Source organism: Vicugna pacos, chromosome X (assembly GCF_048564905.1).
Source record: "Vicugna pacos chromosome X, VicPac4, whole genome shotgun sequence".
Lineage (NCBI taxonomy): Eukaryota > Metazoa > Chordata > Mammalia > Artiodactyla > Camelidae > Vicugna > Vicugna pacos.
Window position 1 is genome coordinate 64,750,748 of NC_133023.1, and position 25,052 is coordinate 64,775,799.

General features: G+C 35.3%; 1 protein-coding gene across 2 annotated transcripts in view; it reads left to right on the forward strand.

Annotated features, from left to right (window-relative positions):
• Window positions 1–25,052, forward strand: part of APOOL (apolipoprotein O like) — a 77,493-nt gene that overhangs the window by 25,905 nt on the left and 26,536 nt on the right. Inside the window, exon 2 of one of the 2 annotated variants that reach the window (XM_031671557.2) lies at window positions 16,061–16,165. The exons of the other annotated variant lie outside the window; for it this stretch is intronic. Within the exon in view, the coding sequence (XP_031527417.1) occupies window positions 16,061–16,165 (105 nt within the window). The remainder of the gene's footprint in view (window positions 1–16,060; window positions 16,166–25,052) is intronic. 2 annotated transcript variants of the gene reach the window in all.

Consider the following 25,052-nt stretch of genomic DNA (forward strand, 5'->3'; position numbering starts at 1 on the left):
ATTTTTGTGGCTGAATAATATTCCATTGTGAACATGTACCACATCTTTTTTATCTGTTCACCCATTGATGAGCTTTTGGATTGTTTCCATAATGCTGCAGTAAACATGGGAGTACATGTATCTCATCAAAATCTTAATCTCTTGTTTTTGATAGAATCATAAGAAAAACCTAAAGGTTAGAGCTCTAAGGCAGTGCTGTCCAATAAAACTTCCTTCGATGATGGAAATGTTCTATTTCTGTGCTGTGCACTATGGTAGCCACTAGAGTCACATGTATCTATCTGTTGAGGCCTTGAAATGTGACTAAGGGGATGAAGGAACTGAATTTTCATTTTTTTTAATTTTAGTTAATTGAAATATAAATTTAAATAGCACATGTGGATATTGATTACCATATTGGACAGTGCAGTTCTAAAGCCCTAACAAGTTATCTCCTCAAGGTCTTTCATTTTACAAATCAAGAAACTTTGGCCCAGAGAGATGACATGACTAACTAGAGATTACCTGGTTGTTCAGGAATAAAGCTGGGACCAAACACAGTTGTTCTGATGGCCAAGTCAGTGGTATTACTAGATCTGAACACTTTGAAATTTAAATTGCTAATCAAGTTGTAATTTTACTTTTATTCCATTTATTGTGTTTAGTAATAATTACCTATTTCTCCTATCCTTTCCACTGCTTCCTCTCCACACACACCTACACTATCTCCATTAAAAAACAGGTGGGGGGGCCCTTTAGGAAGACATATTCAAGTTCATTTATTTAAATAGGACGTAATTTTTAATTGTGTATGTTTTTAAATGACTTTTATCTCTAAATTCTTGAAATCCCCTCTGGGGTCTTCACATTTAAGATGTTCAATGTCAATGTGACTATATAATCTAGAGTTTCATTTTAATATGAGGAAATTATTTGTTGGTGACTTCCCTTCTGGTTTTTAGAGAAGCAAAATGGCAATATCTTTTCTGTAGTAAATTATACACTTGGAAATTATCACTGAACTTTAGAACCATGCATTGTCAAAATTAGAAGGCACTTTAGACATCTTTCAGTGCAGCTTCCTTTCACAAATGGGCAGCCTGACATACAGTGAGGGGGCATTTACTTGTAAAAGGTGACATAGTGAATTATTAGCAGAGCCCAGACAGCTGTTCCAATTCACAGTCTGGTGTTCTTTCCATTATATCACGATTTCCTCTCAGATCTTCACAAATGAACAACTCAAATGGCACTGCAGCAGATGAAGTTCTTTTAAGCTGCTAATGGCTATACTGAATTTTGATAACTAAGCTCAACTTGTAACAGCTCATTGGGTGCTGGAAATAGACCCACCAAGTTCTTCAGCCAAATATTTTTAAATTAAACTTATTGTTTCTATTATGTAGTTAGAAGAGTGTAGTAGACAGATGGGCTTGTATATATTGGCTGGAAATTGAGATAAGTTTTTATAAGTGGGAATCAAGAATGCTACCATAGAATCATCAGTCTCAACTTTACCTATCTGAATAAGATGTTGTTGAGCCAGATATTTTAAAGCAGTTTACACTTGCAGTATTGTAAGCACAATTGAATTTTCTTACAAATCTTAATTTGAAGGTCTAGCTGGCTGTTTGCATGGTGTAGTTGTTACATAGCTCTATTCCAGTATGCCAGCATCTGCTAAGGCCTGTACCCACCACCAGATGTCAGAAATACAGTTACTTTTCCTTTGAGTGATGTGGAGAAATCATATTTATTTTTATGAAATTATATTGGTCAAAGATCAAATATTGCGATTTGGAATACTGTGGGGCCAAGATATAAAGCAGGTCAGACTGGTGACTGGAAGAATGAAAGGGAGCGTTTTACTTCAGTTTCCTGCAGCATTGCAGCTCTTCTAGCCTGCCACAGCATCTGCTGTCACTGTTAGACAGACATTTAAAATGCAGTGGTGGTGCTTCAGAGGTGAAAGATACACAGCTGTAAACTTCCCAGGCCCATGTGTCTCATGTTTAAATTTACGTGTCTGGAAGAGGCTCTCATCAATGCCAGGGAACTCATCTTGTCAACAAGTATATATTGTTCCCCTATTCCCAATGAGTTAACAGCCTACTTTGGGAGAAAATACTAACACCAGTGGCTAGCTTCAAGTGCAGTAAGAAGCTCAGGATAAATATTGAGAGTGCTTATACAAATTGTAGATAGATTATGGAGAGCCTAGAAAGTACAAAATGGTTTTAAACAGTGTGCTAGGAAAGGGAGGGCCAATTTATTTTCTTGAGTAGGGTAGTAATCTGACTGACAAAAGAATTATTTTAGTTTGACAGTGGAAATTACAGTTGGTTGGAATTAGATGAGAATGGAGTGATGGCCATTGACTAGGAGGTTGATGATGACAGTAATGATGATGTAATAACAGTTACATGAGCCCTTTTTCTGTGCTTGTCACTGTGAGATAGCTAATATTACATATATGAAAATTGACACCCATTCACATCACCTGCCCAAAGCCATACCAGTAGTAAGTAGTAGAACTAGAATTTGAATCTGTCCTTTTCCCATTACTTTACCAAACAGATGGTAAAGGCCTGGTCTATGTTCATGGCCCCTGTAGCACCTACTTGTATTGTAACACTCATCACTCTAGGCTCTTTTTGTATTATACATCTGTCTCCTCTGCTAGACTGTGATTCTATGAGGACATGGATTATATCTTAATCGCCTTTTTAACCCCAGCACCTAATGTAATTGTACAGTAGGCACTTAACAATGTTTATAGAATCAAAGAATAGAAAGTAAGGAGTAAACAAGAGACAAAAACAATAAACTACATCATTTTTGTACTTTAGAGTAACAGTGGAATAATGAAGTTGGTAATAGAGTGCTTGCTTCTGTTCTTAGAAGCCTTTTATTGCTATTCCTACTAAACTGTCCTCATTTTAGCTAGTAAATACTGTTGAAAGATTATAATGATATGTATCCAGAGTTTCATAGGAATCTTTTAAAAAATTTTATTATACAAAATTTCAAACATTTACAAAATTATAGAGAACAATGTGAAATATAATAATATAATGTAGCATAATATGTAAAACATAATATATAAAATAAAATATTACAAAATATAAACCTATCATCCAGCTTCAACAATTCCTGGCCAATCTTGTCCACCTCTACCCCACCCCTGGATTATTTTAAGCAAATCCCAGACATATTTTGTCTATAAAAGTATCAATATATAGCACTTTAGAATGCTTTAAAAATATTATCACACCTAAAAATTACTAGTAATTCCTTAATATCTAATATCTACTCAATGTTAAAATACCTGTGAATGTGTCATAATTTTTTAAAGTTCATTTTTTTCATTCTGACTCTAAATACTATCCATATATTCGAATTTCTTGATTTTAAGTCTCTCAAGTTTCCCTCCATCTCTATTATTTATTAAAGAAATCAGATCATTTCATTAGCTGTATAGAGTTTCTGAATTCTTGAATTTTCATACTGAATTTCCATAGTTTTTAATGTATTTCTCTATCTTCTGTATTTCCTATATCATAATATCAGATAATGAACTGACCTCTTACTCAAATTCAGAATCTTGCTTTAAGTTCATCAATCTTTTATCTTTCTCCTATACTGAAAAAATCTAATCTTTAAAATGTTAGTATATTTAAATATCTTATTCTATAATATACACAAAATAGTTTCATAACAAATTGCCAAAACTGCCACCAACAATATGATTTTTAAGAAGTTTTAAGGTTGGTTGGTTTGTTTGGTTTTTTTTTTTACATTTTTTATTGATTTATAATCATTTTACAATGTTGTGTCAAATTCCAGTGTTCAGCACAATTTTTCATTCATTCATGGACATATACACACTCATTGTCACATTTTTTTCTCTGTGAGTTATCATAACATTTTGTGTATATTTCCCTGTGCTATACAGTGTAATCTTGTTTATCTATTCTACAATTTTGAAATCCCAGTCTATCCCTTCTCACCCTCCACCCCCCTGGCAACCACAAGTCTGTATTCTCTGTCTATGAGTCTATTTCTGTCCTGTATTTATGCTTTGTTTTTGTTTGTTTGTTTTTGTTTTTTGTTTTTTATTTTTTTTTAATTTTTTATTGAATTATAATATTTTACAATGTTATTTCAAGTTCCAGTGTTCAGAACAATTTTTCAGTCATTTATGGACATATACACACTCATTGTCACATTTTTTTCTCTGTGATTTATCATAACATTTTGTGTATATTTCCCAGTGCTATACAGTGTAATCTTGTTTATCTATTCTACAATTTTGAAATCCCAGTCTATCCCTTCCCACCCTCTACCCCCCTGGTAACCACAAGTCTATATTCTCTGTCCATGAGTCTTTAGATTCCACATATGAGCGATCTCATATGGTATTTTTCTTTCTCTTTCTGGCTTACTTCACTTAGAATGACATTCTCTAGGAGCATCCATGTTGCTGCAAATGGCGTTATGTTGTCTGTTTTTATGGCTGAGTAGTATTCCATTGTATAAATATACCACCTCTTCTTTATCCAGTCACCTGTTGATGGACATTTAGGCTGTTTCGATGTTTTGGCTATTGTAAATAGTGCTGCTATGAACATTGGAGTGCAGGTGTCATCCTGAAGTAGATTTCCTTCTGGGTACAAGCCCAGGAGTGGGATTCCTGGGTCATATGGTAAGTCTATTCCTAGTCTTTCGAGGAATCTCCACACTGTTTTCCATAGTGGCTGCACCAAACTGCATTCCCACCAGCAGTGTAGGAGTGTTTCCCTTTCTCCACAGCCTCTCCAGCATTTGTCATTTGTGGATTTTTGAATGACAGCCATTCTGACTGGTGTGAGGTGATACCTCATTGTAGTTTTGATTTGCATTTCTCTGATAATTAGTGATATTGAACATTTTTTCATGTGCTTCTTGATCATTTGTATGTCTTCCTTGGCGAATTGCTTGTTTAGGTCTTCTGCCCATTTTTGGATTGGGTTGTTTATTTTTTTCTTATTGAGTTGTATGAGCTGCTTATATATTCTGGAGATCAAGCCTTTGTCGGTTTCACTTGCAAAAATTTTCCCCAATTCCGTAGGTTTTCTTCTTGTTTTATTTCTGGTTTCCTTTGCTCTGCAGAAGCTTGTAAGTTTCATTAGGTCCCATTTGTTTATTCTTGCTTTTATTTCTTCTAGGAGAAAATTTTTGAAATGTATGTCAGATAATGTTTTGCCTATGTTTTCCTCTAGGAGGTTTATTGTCTCTTGTCTTATGTTTAAGTCTTTAATCCATTTTGAGTTGATTTTTGTATATGGTGTAAGGGAGTGTTCTAGCTTCATTGTTTTACATGCTGCTGTCCAGTTTTCCCAACACCATTTGCTGAAGAGACTGTCTTTATCCCATTGTATATTCTTGCCTCCTTTGTCGAAGATGAGTTGACCAAAAGTTTGTGGGTTCATTTCTGGGCTCTCTATTCTGTTCCATTGGTCTATATGTCTGTTTTGGTACCAATACCATGCTGTCTTGATGACTGTAGCTCTATAGTATTGTCTGAAGTCTGGGAGAGTTATTCCTTCAGCCTCTTTCTTTCTCTTCAGTAATGCTTTAGCAATTCTAGGTCTTTGATGGTTCCATATAAATTTTATTATGATTTGTTCTAGTTCTGTGAAATATGTCCTGGGTAATTGGATAGGGATTGCATTAAATCTGTAGATTGCCTTGGGCAGTGTGACCATTTTAACAATATTGATTCTTCCAATCCAGGAGCATGGAATATCTTTCCATTTTTTAAAGTCTTCTTTAATTTCCTTCATCAATGGTTTATAGTTTTCTGTCTATAATTCTTTCACCTCCTTGGTTAGATTTACTCCTAGGTATTTTATTATCTTGAGTGCTATTTTAAAGGGCATTGTTTCCTTACTTTCTTTTTCTGTTGATTCATTGTTAGTGTAAAGAAATGCAACTGATTTTTGAACGTTAATTTTGTAACCTGCTACCTTGCTGAATTCTTCGATCAGCTCTAGTAGCTTTTGTGTGGACCTTTTAGGGTTTTCTATATATAGTAACATGTCATCAGCATATAATGACACTTTTACCTCTTCTTTTCCAATTTGGATCCCTTTTATTTCTTTCTCTTGCCTGATTGCTGTGGCTAGGACTTCCAGGACTATGTTGAATAGGAGTGGTGATAGTGGGCATCCTTGTCTTGTCCCAGATTTTAGTGGGAAGCTTTTGAGTTTTTCACCGTTGAGAACTATGCTGGCTGTAGGTTTGTCATATATAGCTTTCATTATGTTGAGATATGTTCCATCTATACCCACTTTGGCGAGAGTTTTTATCATAAATGGGTGTTGAATTTTATACAAGGCTTTTTCTGCATCGATTGAAATGATCATGTGGTTTTTGTCCTTTCTCTTGTTGATGTGATGTATTACATTGATTGATTTGCGTATGTTGAACCAGCCTTGTGTCCCTGGGATGAACCCCACTTGGTCATGATGTATATATCTTTTTTATGTGTTGTTGCATTCTATTTGCTAAAATTTTGGTGAGGATTTTGGCGTCTATGTTCATCAGTGATATTGGCCTATGATTCTCTTTCTTGGTAGTGTCTTTGCCTGGTTTTGGTATCAGGGTGATGGTGGCTTCATAGAATGAGTTTGGGAGTATTCCCTCCTTTTCAATCGTCTGGAAGAGTTTGAGAAGAACTGGTATGAGTTCTTCTTTGTATGTTTGGTAGAATTCCCTGGTGAAGCCGTCCGGTCCTGGACTTTTATTTGTAGGGAGGTTTTTAATTGCTATTTCTGTTTCCTTTCTAGTGATCAGATTGTTCAAGTGTTCAGATTCTTCTTGATTCAGTTTTGGTGGACAGTATGTTTCCAGAAACTTGTCCATCTCCTCTAGGTTATCCAGTTTGGTTCCATATAGTTTTTCATAATATTCTCATATGATATTCTGTATTTCTATTTTGTTTGTTGTAATTTCTCCATTTTCCTTTCTTATTTTGCTAATTTGTGCTCTCTCTTTTTTCTTCTTTGTGAGTTTGGCCAGAGGTTTTCAATTTTATTTACTTTTTCAAAAAACCAGCTTTTGGTTCGGTTGATTTTTTTCTATGGTCTTGTTAATCTCTATTGTATTTAATTCCTTTCTGATCTTTATTATTTCCTTCCTTCTGCTGCTTTTTGGGGCTTTTTGTTGTTCTTTTTCTAATTGATTCAGTTGGTGGGTTAACTTTTTTATTTGAGATTGTTCTTCTTTTTTGAGGAAGGCCTGTATCGCTATAAACTTCCCTCTTAGCACTGCCTTTGCTGTGTCCCATAGGTTTTGAGTGGTTGTGCTTTCATTATCATTTGTCTCAAGGTATTTTTTAATTTCAGCTTTGATTTCCTCATTGATCCATTGTTTTTTCAATAACATATTGTTTAATCTCCATGCTTTCCTGTTTTTCTCCTTTGTTTCTCTGTTGTTGATTTCCAGTTTCATGGCATTGTGGTCAGTAAAGAAGCTTGAGATAATTTCTATCTTCTTAAATTTGTTGAGGTTTCTTTTGTGTCCAAGGACATGATCGATCCTGGAAAATGTTCCATGTGCACTTGAAAAGAATGTATATTCTATTTTTTGGGGGTGTTATGCTCTGAAAATATCCACCAAATCTAGTTTTTCTATTGTAGTATTTAATTTCTCTGTTGCCTTGTTTATTTTCTGTCTGGAAGATCTGTCTAGTGATGTTAATGCAGTGTTAAAATCTACAACTATGATTGTATTCCCATGAATATCACCCTTTATTCTGTTAGTAATTGTTTTATGTACTTAGGTGCTCCTTTATTGGGTGCATATATATTAACAAGTGTAATGTCTTCATCTTGTATCACTCCTTTAATGATTATAAAATGTCCCTCTTTATCTTTTTTATGCCCTTTGTTTTAAAGTCTATTTTGTCTGAAATCAGTACTGCAACACCTGCTTTTTTGGCTTTTCCATTTGCATGGAATATCCTTTTCCATCCTTTCACTCTCAATCTATATGTGTCCTTCACCCTAAAGTGGGTCTCTTGTAGGCAGCATATTGAAGGTTCTTGCTTTATTATCCAGCCTGCCACTCTATGTCTTTTGACTGGAGCATTTAGTCCATTAACATTTACAGTAATTAATGATAGATGTGTGTTTATTGCCATTTTGAACTTATCTTTGCAGTTGAATTGGTATATCCTCTTTGTTCCTTTCTTCTTCCTTTTGTGGTTTGGTAATTTTCCTTTGTATTATCATGGATTTTATTTAATTTTTGTGACTCCCTTGTAAATTTTTGACTTGTGGTTACCCTTTTTTGTAAATCTATTTACCTACACCTGTTTTTATTAAACTGATAATAACATGATCTCAAACCCATCCTACTGTTAAAAAAATTTAAAAAAGAAATAAAACAAATTCTATATTTCCCTGCCTCCCTCTCCCACTCTCAGTGATTTGTATGTCTTCTTTTATAATTTCGTGTTTTCTTTATTTGTAATTCATGAGTTATCACCTTTCCAGTTGTACGTTTCTCATTTCTGTAGCATCCTGCTGCTTTTCTATTTAGAATAGCCCTTTCAATATTTCTTTTAGCATGGGTTTAGTGTTGCTAAACTCCTGCAGCTTTTTTTTTGTCTGTGAAACTCTTTATTTCTCCTTCTCCTAAAGGACAGCCTTGCTGGATAAAGTATCCTAGGCTGCATCTGTTTTTCATTCAGGGCTTTGAACATATCTTGCCACTCCCTTCTGGCCTGTAGTGTTTGTGTAGAGAAATCAGCTGAGAGCCTTATGGGGGTTCCCTTATAGTTCACTCTTTGCTTTTCTCTTGCTGCCTTTAGAATCATTTCTTTATCCTTGACTCTGGCCATCTTGATTATGATATGTCTTGGTGTGGGTCTATTTGAATTCTTCCTGTTTGGGACCCTCTGAGCTTTCTGTACTTGGATATCTGATTCCTTCTTTAAGTTTGGGAAGTTTTCAGTCATGATTTCTTCAAAAACCTTTCAATCCCCTTTGATCCTTCTTCCCCTTCTGGGACCCCTATTATGCAAAGATTGGGACGCTTTATATTATCCCATAGGTCCCTTATGCTATTATCATTATTTTTTATTTGCTTATCTTGTAGTTCTTCTGAATGGGTGCTTTCTATTGCCCTGTCTTCTAGATCACTAATTCGTTCCTCTGCATTAACTAGTCGGCTTTGCACAGCTATTAGATCATTCCTCATCTCTGTCAATGAGTTTACCTATTCTGCTTGGCTCTTCTTTATAGCTTCAATTTCATTTTTGACATATTTTATATCTCTAAGCACTATCTCTTTTAATTCCTTCAGCAATTTGATCACTCCTTTTTTGAAATCTTGATCTAGTAGGCTATCGATGTCTATTTCACTGATCTTTCTTTCAGGGGATTCCTCTTGTTCTTTTAATTGGGAAAGGTTTCTCTGCTCTTCATCTTGCTCATACCTCTCTGGCACTGTGGTTTATGGAGTATCAGTTGTCTATTTTGGATCTTAAGGATTTTATCTATCTAATGCCTATTTAGGAATAGAACTTAGAAAAAAAAGAAAAAAAATAAGAGAGAGAGAGAAAGATTTTTAAAAGAAGGGAGAAAGCGGGTTTGAAAACAGTGTATAATGAATAATAGAAGAGCGAGTTGAAGCAGAGTATTAATCGGGTTGAGACGTCCTTTTAAAACCTTTAAAAAAAAAAGAAAAACAAAAAAAAGGGGTGGGGAGATGAATAGATGTATTTGAAGCCTGTGTCTAATCAATAACAGGACATCAAAAGCCAAGAGAAATAGAAATGAATTAAGAAGTAAAAATTAAGAGAGTAATAGAAAATAGAACAGGTAAAAACAGATTTATAAGAAAAAAAAAGGGGTTGTTGTCGGTGTTCTCCTGGAGTCTGTGTGCTTTAAATATGTAGTCTTTCTGTCTTCGTCCTGTTTTGGAAGCTCAGCTTGTTGTTTTCAGAGGCCCTCCGTTGGCACCTTCTTCTGTGCTGCTCCGAACACCTGTTGGCAAGCAGATCGCGCCTCCTCCTAACACGGGGTCAGATGCAGCTCTCCTTTGCTGTGGGCGGGCGGGTCACTGCCCCTCCGGATGCCGCAGTCAGATGTTGCAGACTGGCCAGGCAGGAGGGCGGGTCGTGCCCCCTCCCAGCACCTCGTTCAGGGACTGTGTTCCTGCCCGACAGGCGGGGGGGCCTCTCTCCCGCTGCCTGCGCCGCATGTAGCTCCGCTGCTCTGTGCGGCTGCACGCTCCGCCCTGGTCATGCTCTGCCCTGGCAGGCGCTCTGCCCTGGTCGCACTCTGCCCTGGTCGCGCTCCGTGGGTGGGCTTTGGGAAGACCAAGGGGCAGCCTCGTCCCTGCTCCGAGCGAAGACCCAGCTCCTTGTTTGTCTTTGTGGAGCAAGTTCTCTGAGGGACCAGGATGGAAGGATCCTATCTGCCCAGGGCTGTGGGCCCGTCTCAGTCTGGCCCTTGAGGCTGCTTAGCCCTTCGGTGCGGATGCAGGTTTCGCCTCTGCCCCCGCCTGGGTGCTAAGCGCTGGAGAATATGGCGGCTGTGCCTGGGCCCCGCCTCTCTTCCCCTGAAAAGTTTCCGCGGGTTTTCAGAGATAGGGGTATGCACCCTTCCCCCGAGAGCACAACAACCTTGCTGTTTTATGGAGGGCCCAGGTTGTTCTGTCCTGTACACCCACAGCCACGGCGCCCAGCCCCTTGCAGTCCCCCGTAGCTGCCTCCGTGCAGCCGCCCCCGTTCTCCGCCCAGCTTGTGCAGCCTGGCCCTGCCCGCCGCTGCTGGCCCGCGTCTCAGGCTGGGTGTCGGGGGGATGCTCTGTGCCCGTTTAACTTAGTTCTGTCAGACAAGGGCTGCTCTGTACAGATCCGAGCCCTGGAGACTCCCCCTCCATCCCGCTGGCCCCTCAATTGGAGAGGGGAGACCCAGCGAGCGAGCGCCAGTCCTCCTTTGCCGCTCCCTCCCCGCGGGACCCGTCCCGCGCTGCTTTGCCTTTTGTTCTTTCTTTTTTCCTTTTCTCCTACCAGATTTTTGGCGTCTTTATCTTTTGAAGAGGGCGATGATCTGTTGGAGTTCCGCAGATGCTCTGGTTGGCTGAGTGGGTCTGTAGATGTGGGTCTTGGTGTATTTGTGGGAGAGGGTGACTTACAAGCGTCCTTCTACTCCGCCATCTTGCCTCTTCCCTCAGGATATACATTCTTTTCAAGTGCACATGGAACATTTTCCAGGATCGATCATGTACTTGGGCACAAAAGAAACCTCAACAATTTTAAGAAGATAGAAATTATCTCAAGCATCTTTACTGACCACAGTGTCATGAAACTGGAAATCAACAACAGAGAAACAAAGGAGAAAAAAAGGAAAGCATGGAGATTAAACAATATGTTATTAAAAAACCAATGGGTCAATCAGGAAATCATGATTGGTTTGTTTTTTGATATTCTCTTTGTACTTTGGGTATAGCCCATTAAAGATGGAAGGTGAATTACTTGGTTGTAAATTCACTTTGAATTGTTCCTGTCTGTGTAATCATTGCCTCTGCATTGTTTGTTTATTTCATTTTCCTGTTAGTTTTTAGGGCTCACTTTTTAAAATTTCCATTTTTGTTTTATACTTATCCCAGGATTCTTAATTTAATAAGATAACTTTTACTACATGATGATACATCTCTAAAGCAGAATTATAATGATTAGGGCTGATTTTAAATTAGCATGTAATAAATATATACTCTTTATAATAAAATAGGTAACATAAATTCCTATAGAAGAGAACTTTAAATTTCAATTCTGTTATAAGGAAGAGAAAACAGATACATTTATGTTTTCACGTGAATTTGACCCAGTTAATGCTCTGCCTTGTTTTTTCCAGCTCTCATATTGTGAACGTGTCCCTTTTGTGGTCTAATTTGTGCTGTTTTCATTTTTATTTTTTTGGTGATGCTGCTATTTAAAATGGTTCCATGCATAGTGCATAAGTGCTATCTAGTGTTCTTAAGTACAAGAAATCTGTGCTATGCCTTACGGAGAAAATATGTATGTTCAATAAACTTCATTCCGACATGAGTTATAGTGCTGTTGGCCACGAGTTCAATGTTAATGAATCAACAATACATAGTAAATAAGGTGTCTTTAAACAGAAACACATAAGAAACAAGGTTATGTATTGATCAGTTGATGAAAATGTAACCAGATTGTCACAAGAAATTAACCCTATATTTTCCTTAGAAACAGTGGTTCGGTATTGGCTAAATCAGTGTTCATGGTGACTTTATGGAAAATAACTACTGCAAATGATGAAAATCAACTATATTTTGATTACAGAAGCACTTGGAAGGATTGAGTCTCATGGGGGAGTTAGCTGATGCTCATCTTCAGTCTTGGTATTTGTAAATCTCTGTATGATAGAATTATGTTCTAGGACCTGTTTGCTATCTTAAGGAGGAAGCTGTTTTTATCTCTCATTGATTTTAAACAAGACATTTATCATTCTGAATTGACAAGTCATTTATTTTGAAGTTACAAGTCATTCATTTTTAACTTAAAGTCTTACCTTGTGAAAACTAGGATTGCCTCTGCCCACTTTTGATATTATTTAACTAGCAACCTTATGAACCTATAAATGTTTATAATACCCCCAAGCTCGGTTGCTTTATAAATATCTTATTTGATTTTCTGAATCAGGTGTTGGCATTTTTTTTTCTGGAAAGTGACAGATGGTAAATATGTTAGACATGTAGGACACATAAGGTCACCTATTCTTTGTTTTTTCTTTATTTTCATTTTTACAAATTTTTAATTTTTTTTTTAAAAAGCATTTTTAGCTCAGAGTCCAGGCCAGATTTAGCCCAGAGCTGTAGTTTGCCAATCCACATTCTAAGTTTTTCAGTGTGATATACAATCACCTGCCTCTCTGGATAGTGATGCCTTTTTCATTAGTATAACCTGTGTTTGGAAAAGGCCTGAGTGTGCCAGTCTGCCTGTTTTCTTTTTTTTAAACATTTTTTATTGAGTTACAGTCATTTTACAATGTTGTGTCAAATTCCAGTGTAGAGCACAATTTTTCAGTTATACATGAACATACATATATTCATTGTCACATTTTTTTTCACTGTGAGCTACCACAAGATCTTGTACACACTTCCCTGTGCTATACAGTATAATCTTGTTTATCTATTCTGCATATGCCTGTCAGCATCTACAAATTTTGAAATCCCAGTCTGTCCCTTCCCACCCTCCACCCCCTTGGCAACCACAAGTTTGTATTCTATGTCTATGAGTTGGTTTCTGTTTTGTATTTATGTTCTTTTTTTTTTTTTTTTAGATTCCACATATGAGCCATCTCATATGGTATTCTTCTTTCTCTTTCTGGCTTACTTCACTTAGAATGACATTCTCCAGGAACATCCATGTTGCTGCAAATGGCATTAGGTTGTCAATTTTTATGGCTGAATAGTATTCCATTGTATAAATATACTACCTCTTCTTTATCCAGTCATCTGTCGATGGACATTTAGGCTGTTTCCATGTCTTGGCTATTGTAAATAGTGCTGCTATGAACATTGGGGTGTGGGTGTCTTTCTGAAATAGGCTTCCTCTGGATATATGCCCAGGAGCGAGATTCCTGGGTCATATGGTAAGTCTATTCCTAGTCTTTTGAGGAATCTCCATACTGTTTTCCACAGTGGCTGCACCAAACTGCATTCCCACCAGCAGTGTAGGAGGGTTCCCTTTTCTCCACAGCCTCTCCAGCGTTTGTCATTTGTGGACTTTTGAATGATGGCCATTCTGACTGGTGTGAGGTGATACCTCTTTGTTGTTTTGATTTGCATTTCTCTGATAATTAGGTGATATTGAGCATACCTGTTTTCTTTTGATCAAAATCTTGGCCTTTTTTGTTCAGAGACAATAATATTTTTATTGTTATTATGGTCATCACCTTTTTTTTTTCAGATATGTAACTAGAGACTCTAAGATAACCCTGTCCAGTAGAACTTCCCTCATGATGGAATTATTATATATCTGTGCTCTACAATATGCTGTTGAGCACTTGAAATGAGGCTAATGTGAGTAAAGAACTAAATTTTTGAATTTTATTTATTTTTAATAAATCTAAATAACCAAATGCAGCTAGTAATTACCATATTAGGCAGTATAACTCTTAACATCTTAAGTAACTTGTCCAGATTTAGACAGTTAGTTCCACAACTGGTATTTAAAACCAGGTCTGTGCAACTTCTAAGCTTATGTTTTTTCCATTATGATACACTGCCTTATCAATAAAAGTCAAGGTGGATGGATGCTGCCCTACAGAGTAGAAAATGTAGCAAAGATACTTAGATGTTTTTCAAGGTATATTGTATTAACTTTTTGGTCTTCTAGTTTAGTTAGTCAACCCACACTTTGGAGCACTGAATCATAATTATTAAGTAACACTTATGAGTTTATTTTATAGTCTTCTTCTTCTTCTCCTCCTCTGCCTCCTTCTTCTTATTGTTATTATTGTTATTACTACATTATGTGAAGTAAGATGACTATGCCCTGAGAACATTAGGATGTTGAAAATTTTTGAGATAGTAGCATACTTCAGAAGTGTTTTTCTTACATCTAGGGAGTAAGGTCTACTCAGGTATTTTAAAATAGCTTAAAGTATGTAAGAATTGACATCCTTCAAATAATCACTTTAGAGCTTTATTAACAAAATTATTTTGCCTCGTAGGAAAGCATCCTTGCTGGCATCAGTTTTAATATTTTTTATTGACACCTGACATAGTTATTGAGTGGAAATTTTGTTATTTCACTAGTGAATACCAACTGGGTATAAGAAATCAAAAGAGGTGTCTTTTGGGAAAGCCGGCCTAGATAAATCATTCTGTGATGCTGATGTATGTATTAGAGGGAGGCTTAATGGGGGAAAAACAGTGAACAAGATTTCTCTTACTAGTGTTGAGTCTTTATTTTAACATATATTTCTGGAGTGTCAATCTAAATCAGAGTTGTACCTCATTTAAACAGGAAATTGCTTAGCTAGTGCCTATAATTTCCTTATTCTGCCCAGAAATAGTGAAAAATATGTCAGAAATGAAGTACAGACACTGTCAATATTATCAGAGAACATTTAGAATCCTTTGGCCAGTGTTTCTCCCAGTTCTTGAGCAATTCCATTTGTGTGTAAGCCAGAGAGAACTTTTCCAGGATGTCTTTTGTCCATTTCAGCAAGCCTCCTTTCCCATCTAAAGAATCAAGCTCTTAAAATAGCTGTTCCTTAGAAAGCTTTACATTTGGTCTCGTTGAATGGCTAATCTTTAGGAATTATTTTGGCACCTGGATAAACACTGGAACACTTTGTTTTTAGAACCAGTAATTGTTCTACATTCTTAATTCAAATAAAGTTATATCCAAAACAGTGGTCACTTTTGGCTTTAGATTAAGCATGAAACAGGTAAAACACAAATGCACTGGGAAAGAGGGGCAAAGGATTTGTAATGGAAGGAAATTATTTTTATAAATAATATAATTATAAATTTTATTTCAAGATACAACCTGAATCACCCAGTACTCCAGATCACCCTTATCCTTGACTTTCTCCATAGCATTTATCAATTTGTAATATACCATCTAATTTATTTATTGTGTTTATCACCTGTCTTCACTAGAATGTCAGCTCCGTGAGAGCAAGAATCTTTATTTTGTTCCCTGATTAGTCTGGCACATAGTAGCTGCTCAATTAATATTTGTGGACTGAGTGAATATTATGATCTATCCCACTTCATTCCTCAAGTTTTGTATTCACATCTTCCTGGCAATTATTATATTGCTATATTTCACATGAAATAGATAGTGAACAAATTGGTTAAAAAATACTCTACCATCTAGTATTAGGACTTATGTCCTAAAAATGTAGAATATAATTTGGAGTGCTTGAGTTTTTAATAAATGTAAATGAAACCTATAGTGTTCCTCAGATGCCTCCCCAAATTTATCAGGAAATGAAGGATGGGAAGCTTTTCAATTAAAAATACCTTTTTTGATATATCTTTCTCAGATGGGAAAGCTGACAACCATGCCAGCAGGTCTGATATGTGCATCTATAAGTGTGTATGCAGCCAAGGAAGAGGAATCCAAAAAGCAGCTAGTGAAACCAGAGCAGGTAACTTGCCTACAAAAGTTTGAATTTTGTATAGCATAAATATGATGCAAAAGCTGTGAGGTTTCTTTTTTTTTTTCAGTTAACTCTACTCATCAAAAATGGCTTTGAAGTAATTGTTAGGCACGTTTTATAAGTTGAAAGATAGTTACAAGTTGTCTCAAAATAAACACTATATTATATTTAACCCAAACATCTAAAATCTTAACTCTAAGGAAAAGCAATTGGTGATTTTTTTCTTAATGAATATTCAATGAGTAGTACAGGGTTTTAGTACTTCTAAGTAGTCTGATTTTTCTTTCTTGAAAAATGTATACAGGTACACCTCATATTTGGAAGCTTTAGTTTAAGAAATTCATGAAGATCTGTTTTGAAAGTGACCTTAGATATTTTCTAGTTCAGCCTTCTCTGTGATACTGTAATCCTTTCTACAATAGGCATACTAACTGGTCATTTTCTTCTACATGAATAAAACTAGATAAAGGAACCTAAGGGAGCCCATTCCACTTTCTGGCAGCTCTCATTCAACTTAGAGTCCTTCCTTATGTCAAACACAAACCTGTCTCATAATTATATGTTGTAACTGTTGGCCCCATATCTCTTGCAGCATTGGTGCCATACAGAACATTCTCATCTCTCTTCCACAAACAGCTCTTCAGATGTCAGTTACACTTTATGTAGTTTTGCCTGCTGGATAAGTATATTAACCATTCCTTATATGTCATAGCTTTGAGTTCCTTCACTTTAATGATCATTCTCTGCCAAACATGTTCAGGATGCTTAGTGTTTTCTTCAAGTTTAAGTATTTTGACCAACGAAGGATAGAGTCAGACTCTGACTTTACTTATTCCAGATAATATATTTCTATTAATGCAGCCTAAGATGCCATTCATTTTTGTATTTATTTTTCTTTTGAATCTTCACAATCAACCTTGCTTATAATCAGCCTTAGACCATAACATAGTGAACTTGCCCTTCTCTAAAAATTCATTAAACTTTTTTACATGGGCTGCTGGTAAGCTGTGTCTTTTCCCAGTCTGTACTATGCATGTAGACTTTTTGAACTTAGTTACTGGTACATTTATGCCTTTTTAACTTTTATCTTGTTGATCTAGTCCATCATGCCAGCCTGCTAGTATTTTGTGGTTACTGATTCTATTCACCATTGTACTTTTCATCTTTTCCAGCCTCAAGTCACCCTTAAGGCTTGTCTATATACTTAGAAATATATACTTGAGTCAGACAGGCCTGAATCTGAATCCTGACTCTACCACCACTGACTAGTTGGATGACATTGGACAGAATTCTTAATGGTGGCATAAATATTCTGTTGTATGAGTGTATTATCAAATGTACAATTTCCATAAATTTTTGGAAATTTAGCATATTTCCATTTATTTTGCTGTTGTAATCAGTGCTTTGTCAAGATACCTTGTACATAAAGCTATACATCTATAATGATTTTCTAAGAATAAATTTCTAGAAATGGAATTGTAGGTCAAAAGGCATGAAAAATATCAATACATTGCCAAACTGATATGCATAAATATGGTATTTATTCATTCATTAAACAAAGAATATTTCCTGAGTTCCTCATATATCTGTAAGGCATATACTAAGCACTGGGTACCAAGTTTTATTAATTTTCATTAGCAGTCTAGGATAGATTTACTCTCTTACATACTTGTTGACTCTCAGGATTCTTTCTCCTTTTTATTAATCTTAGAGAGAGAATGTTTTCAAGCCTACCTTGACACTCCCATCTTTGGAAACATCGAAATCTAGGTTGGACAATAGGTAACTAGCATTTGTCCCTAATAGCTAAATTTACATATTTCTGAATTTTAAAATAAATTTGCACTCTTTACTATAGTATGGAATACACAGGATTTGTTGGTATTTGTTATATTCCCCCAGTACATTTTAAATAGGATTTAATTGAATTATTTAAACAAAATTGATTGTTAGCTAAGTGCTAGGGACTCTTCACAAAATCAGGACTCAATCCTTGAGGAACTTAAAGTTGCTGAAAGAATCAAAATATGATTTGCTTGAAATATTTCCAGGTACTTTTATTGTATAAAGTGAGTTATACCTTTCTTTAAATCTGTTTACAGTTAAGTCTCTACTAAGCCAAAATACTTTATGAAAGACATGTTCTGGTTAATTGAATCTTCTGGTGAACTTGTGGCTAATCAGAAAATCCTTTTTGAGTTCAACTCTCCTTGTTAAACATCTTTTTTAAAAGTATTAGTATACTCCTACCTTATTAATTACCATCTAGTGAATGTAATTAAATCTCTGTTTATTAGAACACTCTGCAGATGTGTGGGGTGACCATTTTTTTAAACCATAAAATTATTTCTTTTTAAAATATTTCTGTAATGTGAATTTGACTTACTTTCTTGTCATTTGCTTGTTTTCAGCAAAAAAAATAACAGAGAAGAAATATTGATTTGAGAGTGCTAGTTACTCTGGTTCAATTTAATTTAAATGCGGTTTTATAGTTTACTGAATCTAATATTTAATCTTAATTTCTAATCGAGCACAGACAAGTTGTATTTATACAATAAATGACATTTAAGCCCAGGGCCTCAATCCATGATGAAAATATTCTTTTGTCAGTAAAAACAAACTTCTCAGAATAGAATTGAAATCCCTCTTTTCCCCAGCTTTATAGAGGTATAAATGACAAATAAGAATATATACTTAAAGTGTACAACTTGATGTTTTGACATATGTATATACATTGTGAAATAATCACTACAATCAAGCTAATTAATACATCTCTCACCTCATATCATTACCATTTTCTGATGTGTATGGCGAGAACACTTAAGATCTACCCTCTTAGCAAATTTTAAATATACAATACAGTATTATTAACTATAGTCATCATGATATGTATTAGATATATGGAACTTCTTGTATAACTGAATTATTTTTTTGCAATTAAATTTTTTTCATTTTCATTAAAAGTTATTACAAGATATTGAATATAGTTCCCTGTGCTATATAGAAGAAATTCATTTTTATCTATTTTTATATATAGTGGTTAACATTTGCACATCTCAAACTCCCAAATTTATCACTTCCCATCCCCTTTCCCCCAGTAACCATAAAACCGTAAGATTGTTTACTATGTGTGCAAGTCTGTTTCTGTTTTGTAGATGAATTCATTTTTGTCCTCTTTTTCTTTTTTAGATTCCACATATGAGTGCTATTATACAGTATTTTTTCTTTCTCTTTCTGGCTTACTTCACTTAGAATGACGATCTCCAGGTCCATCCATGTTGCTGCAAATGGTGTTATTTTATTCTTTTTTGTGGCTGAGTAGTATTCCATTGTATAAATATACAACAACTTTATCCAGTCATCTGTTGATGGACATTTAGGTTGCTTCCATGTCTTGGCTATTGTAAATAGTGCTGCTCTGAACATTGGGGTTCATGTATCTTTTCAAATTAGAGTTCCCTTCAGGTATATACCCAGGAGTGGGATTGCTGGATCATAGGGTAAGTCTATTTTTAGTTTTTTAAGGAATCTCCATACTGTTTTCCATAATGGCTGCACCAAACTACATTCCCACCAACAGTATAGGTTCCCTTTTCTCCACACCCTTTCCAGCATTTATTATTTGTAGACTTTCTAATGATAGACATTCTGACTGGTGTGAGGTGATACCTCATTGTAGTTTTGATTTGCATTTCTCTGATAATTAGTGATACTGAGCATTTTTTCATGTGCCTGTTGGCCATTTGTATGTCTGAAACTTTGTACTTTTTAACCAACACCTCCCCTATTTCCCCTCCACCTCATCCCATCCCAATAATCACTATTCTGCTCTCTGGTTCTGAGTCTGTTTCAGATTCTATTTATAAGTGAGATCATACAGTATTTATTTCTCTTTCTGTCTGGCTTATATCACTTAGCATCATCTGAGATGATGTGGTTTTTATCTTTTATTCTGTTAATGTAGTATATCACATTGATAAGCATATGTTGAATCATCCTTGCATCCCAGGGATACAACCCACTTGTTCATGTTTTATACTCCTTTTAATGTCCTTTTGAATTCAGTATGATATTATTCTATGGGGATGTTTACATCTGTTCGTTAGGGATATTGGCTTGTAGTTTTCTTTTCCTATGGTGCCTTTGTCTGGCTTTGATATCAGAGTGATGCCATCTAATGAATTTGGAAGTGTTCCCTCTTCTGTTTTTTAGGAGAGTTTAAGAAGGACTGGTATTAATTCTTCTTTGAATGTTTAGTTCACCCATGAAGTCATGTGGTCCTGGGTTCTTCTTTGTTGAGGGGTTTTTGATTACTGGTTCAAACTCCTTATTGGTTATTGGTCTATTCAGGCTTTCTATTTCTTCTTGATTTAGTCTTGGTGGATTGTATGTTTCTAGAAATTTATTAACTTCTTCTAAGTTATCCAGTTTTTTGGCAGATTCTTTTTGTTTCTGAGGTGTCCATTGTAATATCTCCTCTTTCATTTCTAATTTTATTTGATTCTACTCTTTTTTTATTAGTTAGTCTAGGTAGGAGTTTGTCAATTTTATCATTTCAATAAATACTTTTATCATAAACCATACCTTGAATGCCCATACCTAAGAAGGAAAATACTTTAAAGCACTGATTCTTAACCATTTTGACCCCTTTGAGAATCTGATGAAAACTTTGGATGCTCTTCCTAAAAAAAACTGCATATATAAAATTTTGTTTACATAGACCACAAATAACAAACCAGTTCTTTAAACTGTCGATATAATTAGGGTATAAAGGAAGACTCAATAGATTTTGCTTGAGGAGCATAAAGAATAGAGAGACTGAGAGTATGATGGACAAACGTATAAGTAAACAGTCTTATCTACTCTAAAATCCATTCATCCACATGCATTCTTACTTTCTTTGGGAGCTGGAAAATTCCTTACTGGGCTGTGTGCCTGCTTTTTATATGTGATACACACTCAATATGAAATATGTACCTCTGACCTTCCTAATTATACATAGTTGCCAATGTGGTGAATTTAAATTTCAAGCATTAGTCTAGAAAGAGAAACACTAACTATTTAATCCTGGTATAGATAGCAAAGGGTCATCTATCTAATGGTAAAATAAGAATTTTGTGACCCATTATTGGTAAAGTTTTACCAGACCTACACTGTTTCACATTTGTTACTGGTAGAAGATCAAATCCAAAGCTATTAATGATCTAGTTCCCTTGCTATTGACTTGTGAGCTTGATTGTCCCCAATGATGTCTTTATCAAACTTTACAGAAAAGGTGCTTCACCCTGATCATAAAAGCAAAACATGTTTTGAAGGAAATAAGTCCTTACCTCATTAAATTTTTCATAATTATTTCTATGTTTTATATTTGTTTTTATTAAATATAGATTAGAATCAAAAGGCTGTTTAATCAGGTTATGAAAGTTATAAAAATTATAATATGATGAACAGCCATACACCTACCAACCTACCATCCACTTTAAAGGAAAAACAAAATAAAATACCCTGGTTCTCATCCTGTTCCCTATCCATTCAGAGATAACCACTTCCATGAATTTTGATTATTGTTCCCTTTTTTTACTTTTTAACTTTACCTTAAGTCTGTATTGCTAAACATTGTTTTTTGGTTTTGCAAGTTTTCAAGCTCTATATTGATGTTTTGAAACATACCTGCATGTATTTCTACATACTACCTTTTTTGTTCTACAGTTATTTTATTATGTTCAACATTCCTGAAATCCACCCAGATTTTTCCATGTAACTGTAATTTATATATTGTCCCTAATTTGTAATATTTCACTGTTGGATATACACCAATTTAATTATCCCTTCTACTGTTGATAGGCATTTGAGTTGTTTCCAGATTTTTGCGATCAAAACATTGCTATGAACATTATTGTACATATCTTTAGGTGCACAATTACAAGAGTTTCTCTAAATATATCTAGGACTGAAACCACTAGGTCATACAATATGTAACATTTTCAAATTTACTATAGTATATGCTAAATTGTTTTTCAAAGTGTGTATACCCGTTTACATTCCCACAAGCAGTATATAAATGTTTAGGTTGCTCCACATTCTTGTCAACACTTGATATTCTCAATGTGCCAAATGGGTGGAGTTGAAATGCTATCTTGTTGTAGTTTTCATTTGTATTTTCATGTTATTAATGAAGTTGAACATCATTTTATATATTTGTCATTCTAGTGGTTATATATAGATGTAACATTGTACATTTAACTTGTATTTTTCTATTGATAAATGTTGAGCATCTTTTCATGTGTTTATTTGCCATTCATGTATCTTCTTTGGTGGAGTCTGTTAAAATATTTGGCCCATTTTTATTAGGTTGTTTTTTTCTTATTATTGAGCTTTAAGAGTTTTTTTTAATATATTCTGGATGTTCAGCCCTGTATCAGGTATGTGTTTTACAAATATTTTCTCCCAAACTGTGGCTTATCTTTTCCGTCTGTATTACTTTTTCATTGCTTCTGTAACAAATGACTATGAACTTTGTGATTTTAACAGCACAATTTTATTATCTTATGGTTCATGTAAGTTAGAATTCTAACACAAGTATCACTGGGCTAAAATCAAGACATTAGCAGGGCTGCATTTCTTTCTGGAGGCTCTTGAGAGAATCAATTTCCCTCCTTTTTTCAGCTTGTAGAGGCTGGCCCAATTTCCTTAGCTTATGACCCACTTCCTCTCAAAGCTAGGAAAAGTAGTGTAAGTCATTTTCACATCTTATCACTCTGACCATTCTTCTGTAGTCACATCCCCCCTTGGCTCTATCCTTCCATTGCCCCCTTCCGTTTTTAATATCATATGATTAATTACTTTGAACCTGCTCAGATAATCCAGGAAAATCTTCCTATCTTAAGGTCACCTGATTAATGTTAATTACATATACAGCCTTAACTCTCCTTTACCATGTAATATAACATATTCATGGGATCCAGGTATTATGACATGAATGTCTTTGGGTGGGGGTCATTATTCTACACACACTTCCTCCTTTTAACAGTGTCTTTTGAAAAAAAGATTTTAATTTTGATAAAATCCAGTTTATCAGTTTTTAAATTTATGGATTATAATTTGGGTGTCATGTCTAATAAATTTTTGCCTAACCAAAAGTTACAAGCATTTATTAATGTTTTAGTTTTTTAACAATTAATGGTTTTTAGTATATTTACAGAGTTGTGTGATCATTACTGCTAATTTTAGAAAAATTTCATCACTACAGAACGAAAGCCAATATCCATTATCATCACTTCAATTCCACTCTCTCCCAAGCCCCTGATAACCACTGATCTACTTTCTTTCTCTATGGATATACCTGTGCTAGACATTTCATATGAATAAAATCATACAATATGTGGCCTTTTGTGAGTGGCATCTTTCAATTACTGATATGTTTTCAAGTCTCATCCATGCTACAGAATGCATCAGTGTGTCATTTTTTTATTGCTGAATAATAGTACATTCTATGAATGCAGTAAATGTTCTTTATCCATGTATCAGTTGATGGACATTTGGGTTTTTTCCACTTTTTGGCTATTATGGCTAATACTGCTATGAACTTGGGTGTACAAGTTTTTGTATTGACATATGTTTTCATTTTTCTTGGGTGTAGACCTAGGAGTAGAATTTCTTTTCCATATGGTAACTCTGCCTTTAACCTTTTGAGAAACTGCCAGGCTGTTTTCCATAGCAACTGTACCATTTTACATTCTAACAAGCAGTGTATGAAGGTTCCAGTTTCTCCACATCCTTACCAACACTTGTTGTTGTCTGTCTTTTTTTTATTATAGCCATCCTAGTGGGTGTGAAATGATACTTCACTGGGATTTTTATTTGCATTTCCCTAAGAAGTAATGATGTCAAGCATATTTTTCATGTCCATACTGGTAATTTGTACATCTTTAGAGAAATGTCTATTCAAATCCTTTGCCCATTTTTCAGTTGGATAATTAGTCTTTTATTGTTGAATTGTAAGTGTTCTTTATGTATTCTGGATACAAGCCCTTTATGAGATACATGATCTGCAAGTATTGTCCATGAGTTGTCCTTTTACTATATCAGTGGTATCATTTGCAGCACAAGTTTTTTTTTTTTACATTTTTATTGATTCATAATCATTTTACAGTGTTGTGTCAAATTCCAGTGTTCAGTACAATTTTTCAGTCATACATCGACATATACACACTCATTGTCACATTTTTGTCTCTGTGATTTATCATAACATTTTGTGTATATTTCCCTGTGCTATACAGTGTAATCTTGTTTATCTGTTCTACAATTTTGAAATCCCAGTCTATCCCTTCCCACCCTCTACCCCGCCCCCCCCCGGTAACCACAAGTCTGTATTCTCTGTCCATGAGTCCATTTCTGTCCTGTATTTATGCTTTGTTTTTGTTTGTTTGTTTGTTTTGTTTTTTAGATTCCACATATGAGCGATCTCATATAGTATTTTTCTTTCTCTTTCTGGCTTACTTCACTTAGAATGACATTCTCTAGGAGCATCCATGTTGCTGCAAATGGCATTATGTTGTCGGTTTTTATGGCTGAGTAGTATTCCATTGTATAAATATACCACCTCTTCTTTATCGAGTCACCTGTTGATGGACATTTAGACTGTTTCCATGTTTTGGCTATTGTAAATAGTGCTGCTATGAACATTGGGGTGCAGGTGTCATCCTGAAGTAGATTTCCTTCTGGGTACAAGCCCAGGAGTGGGATTCCTGGGTCATATGGTAAGTCTATTCCTAGTCTTTCGAGGAATCTCCACACTGTTTTCCATAGTGGCTGCACCAAACTGCATTCCCACCAGCAGTGTAGGAGGGTTCCCCTTTCTCCACAGCCTCTCCAG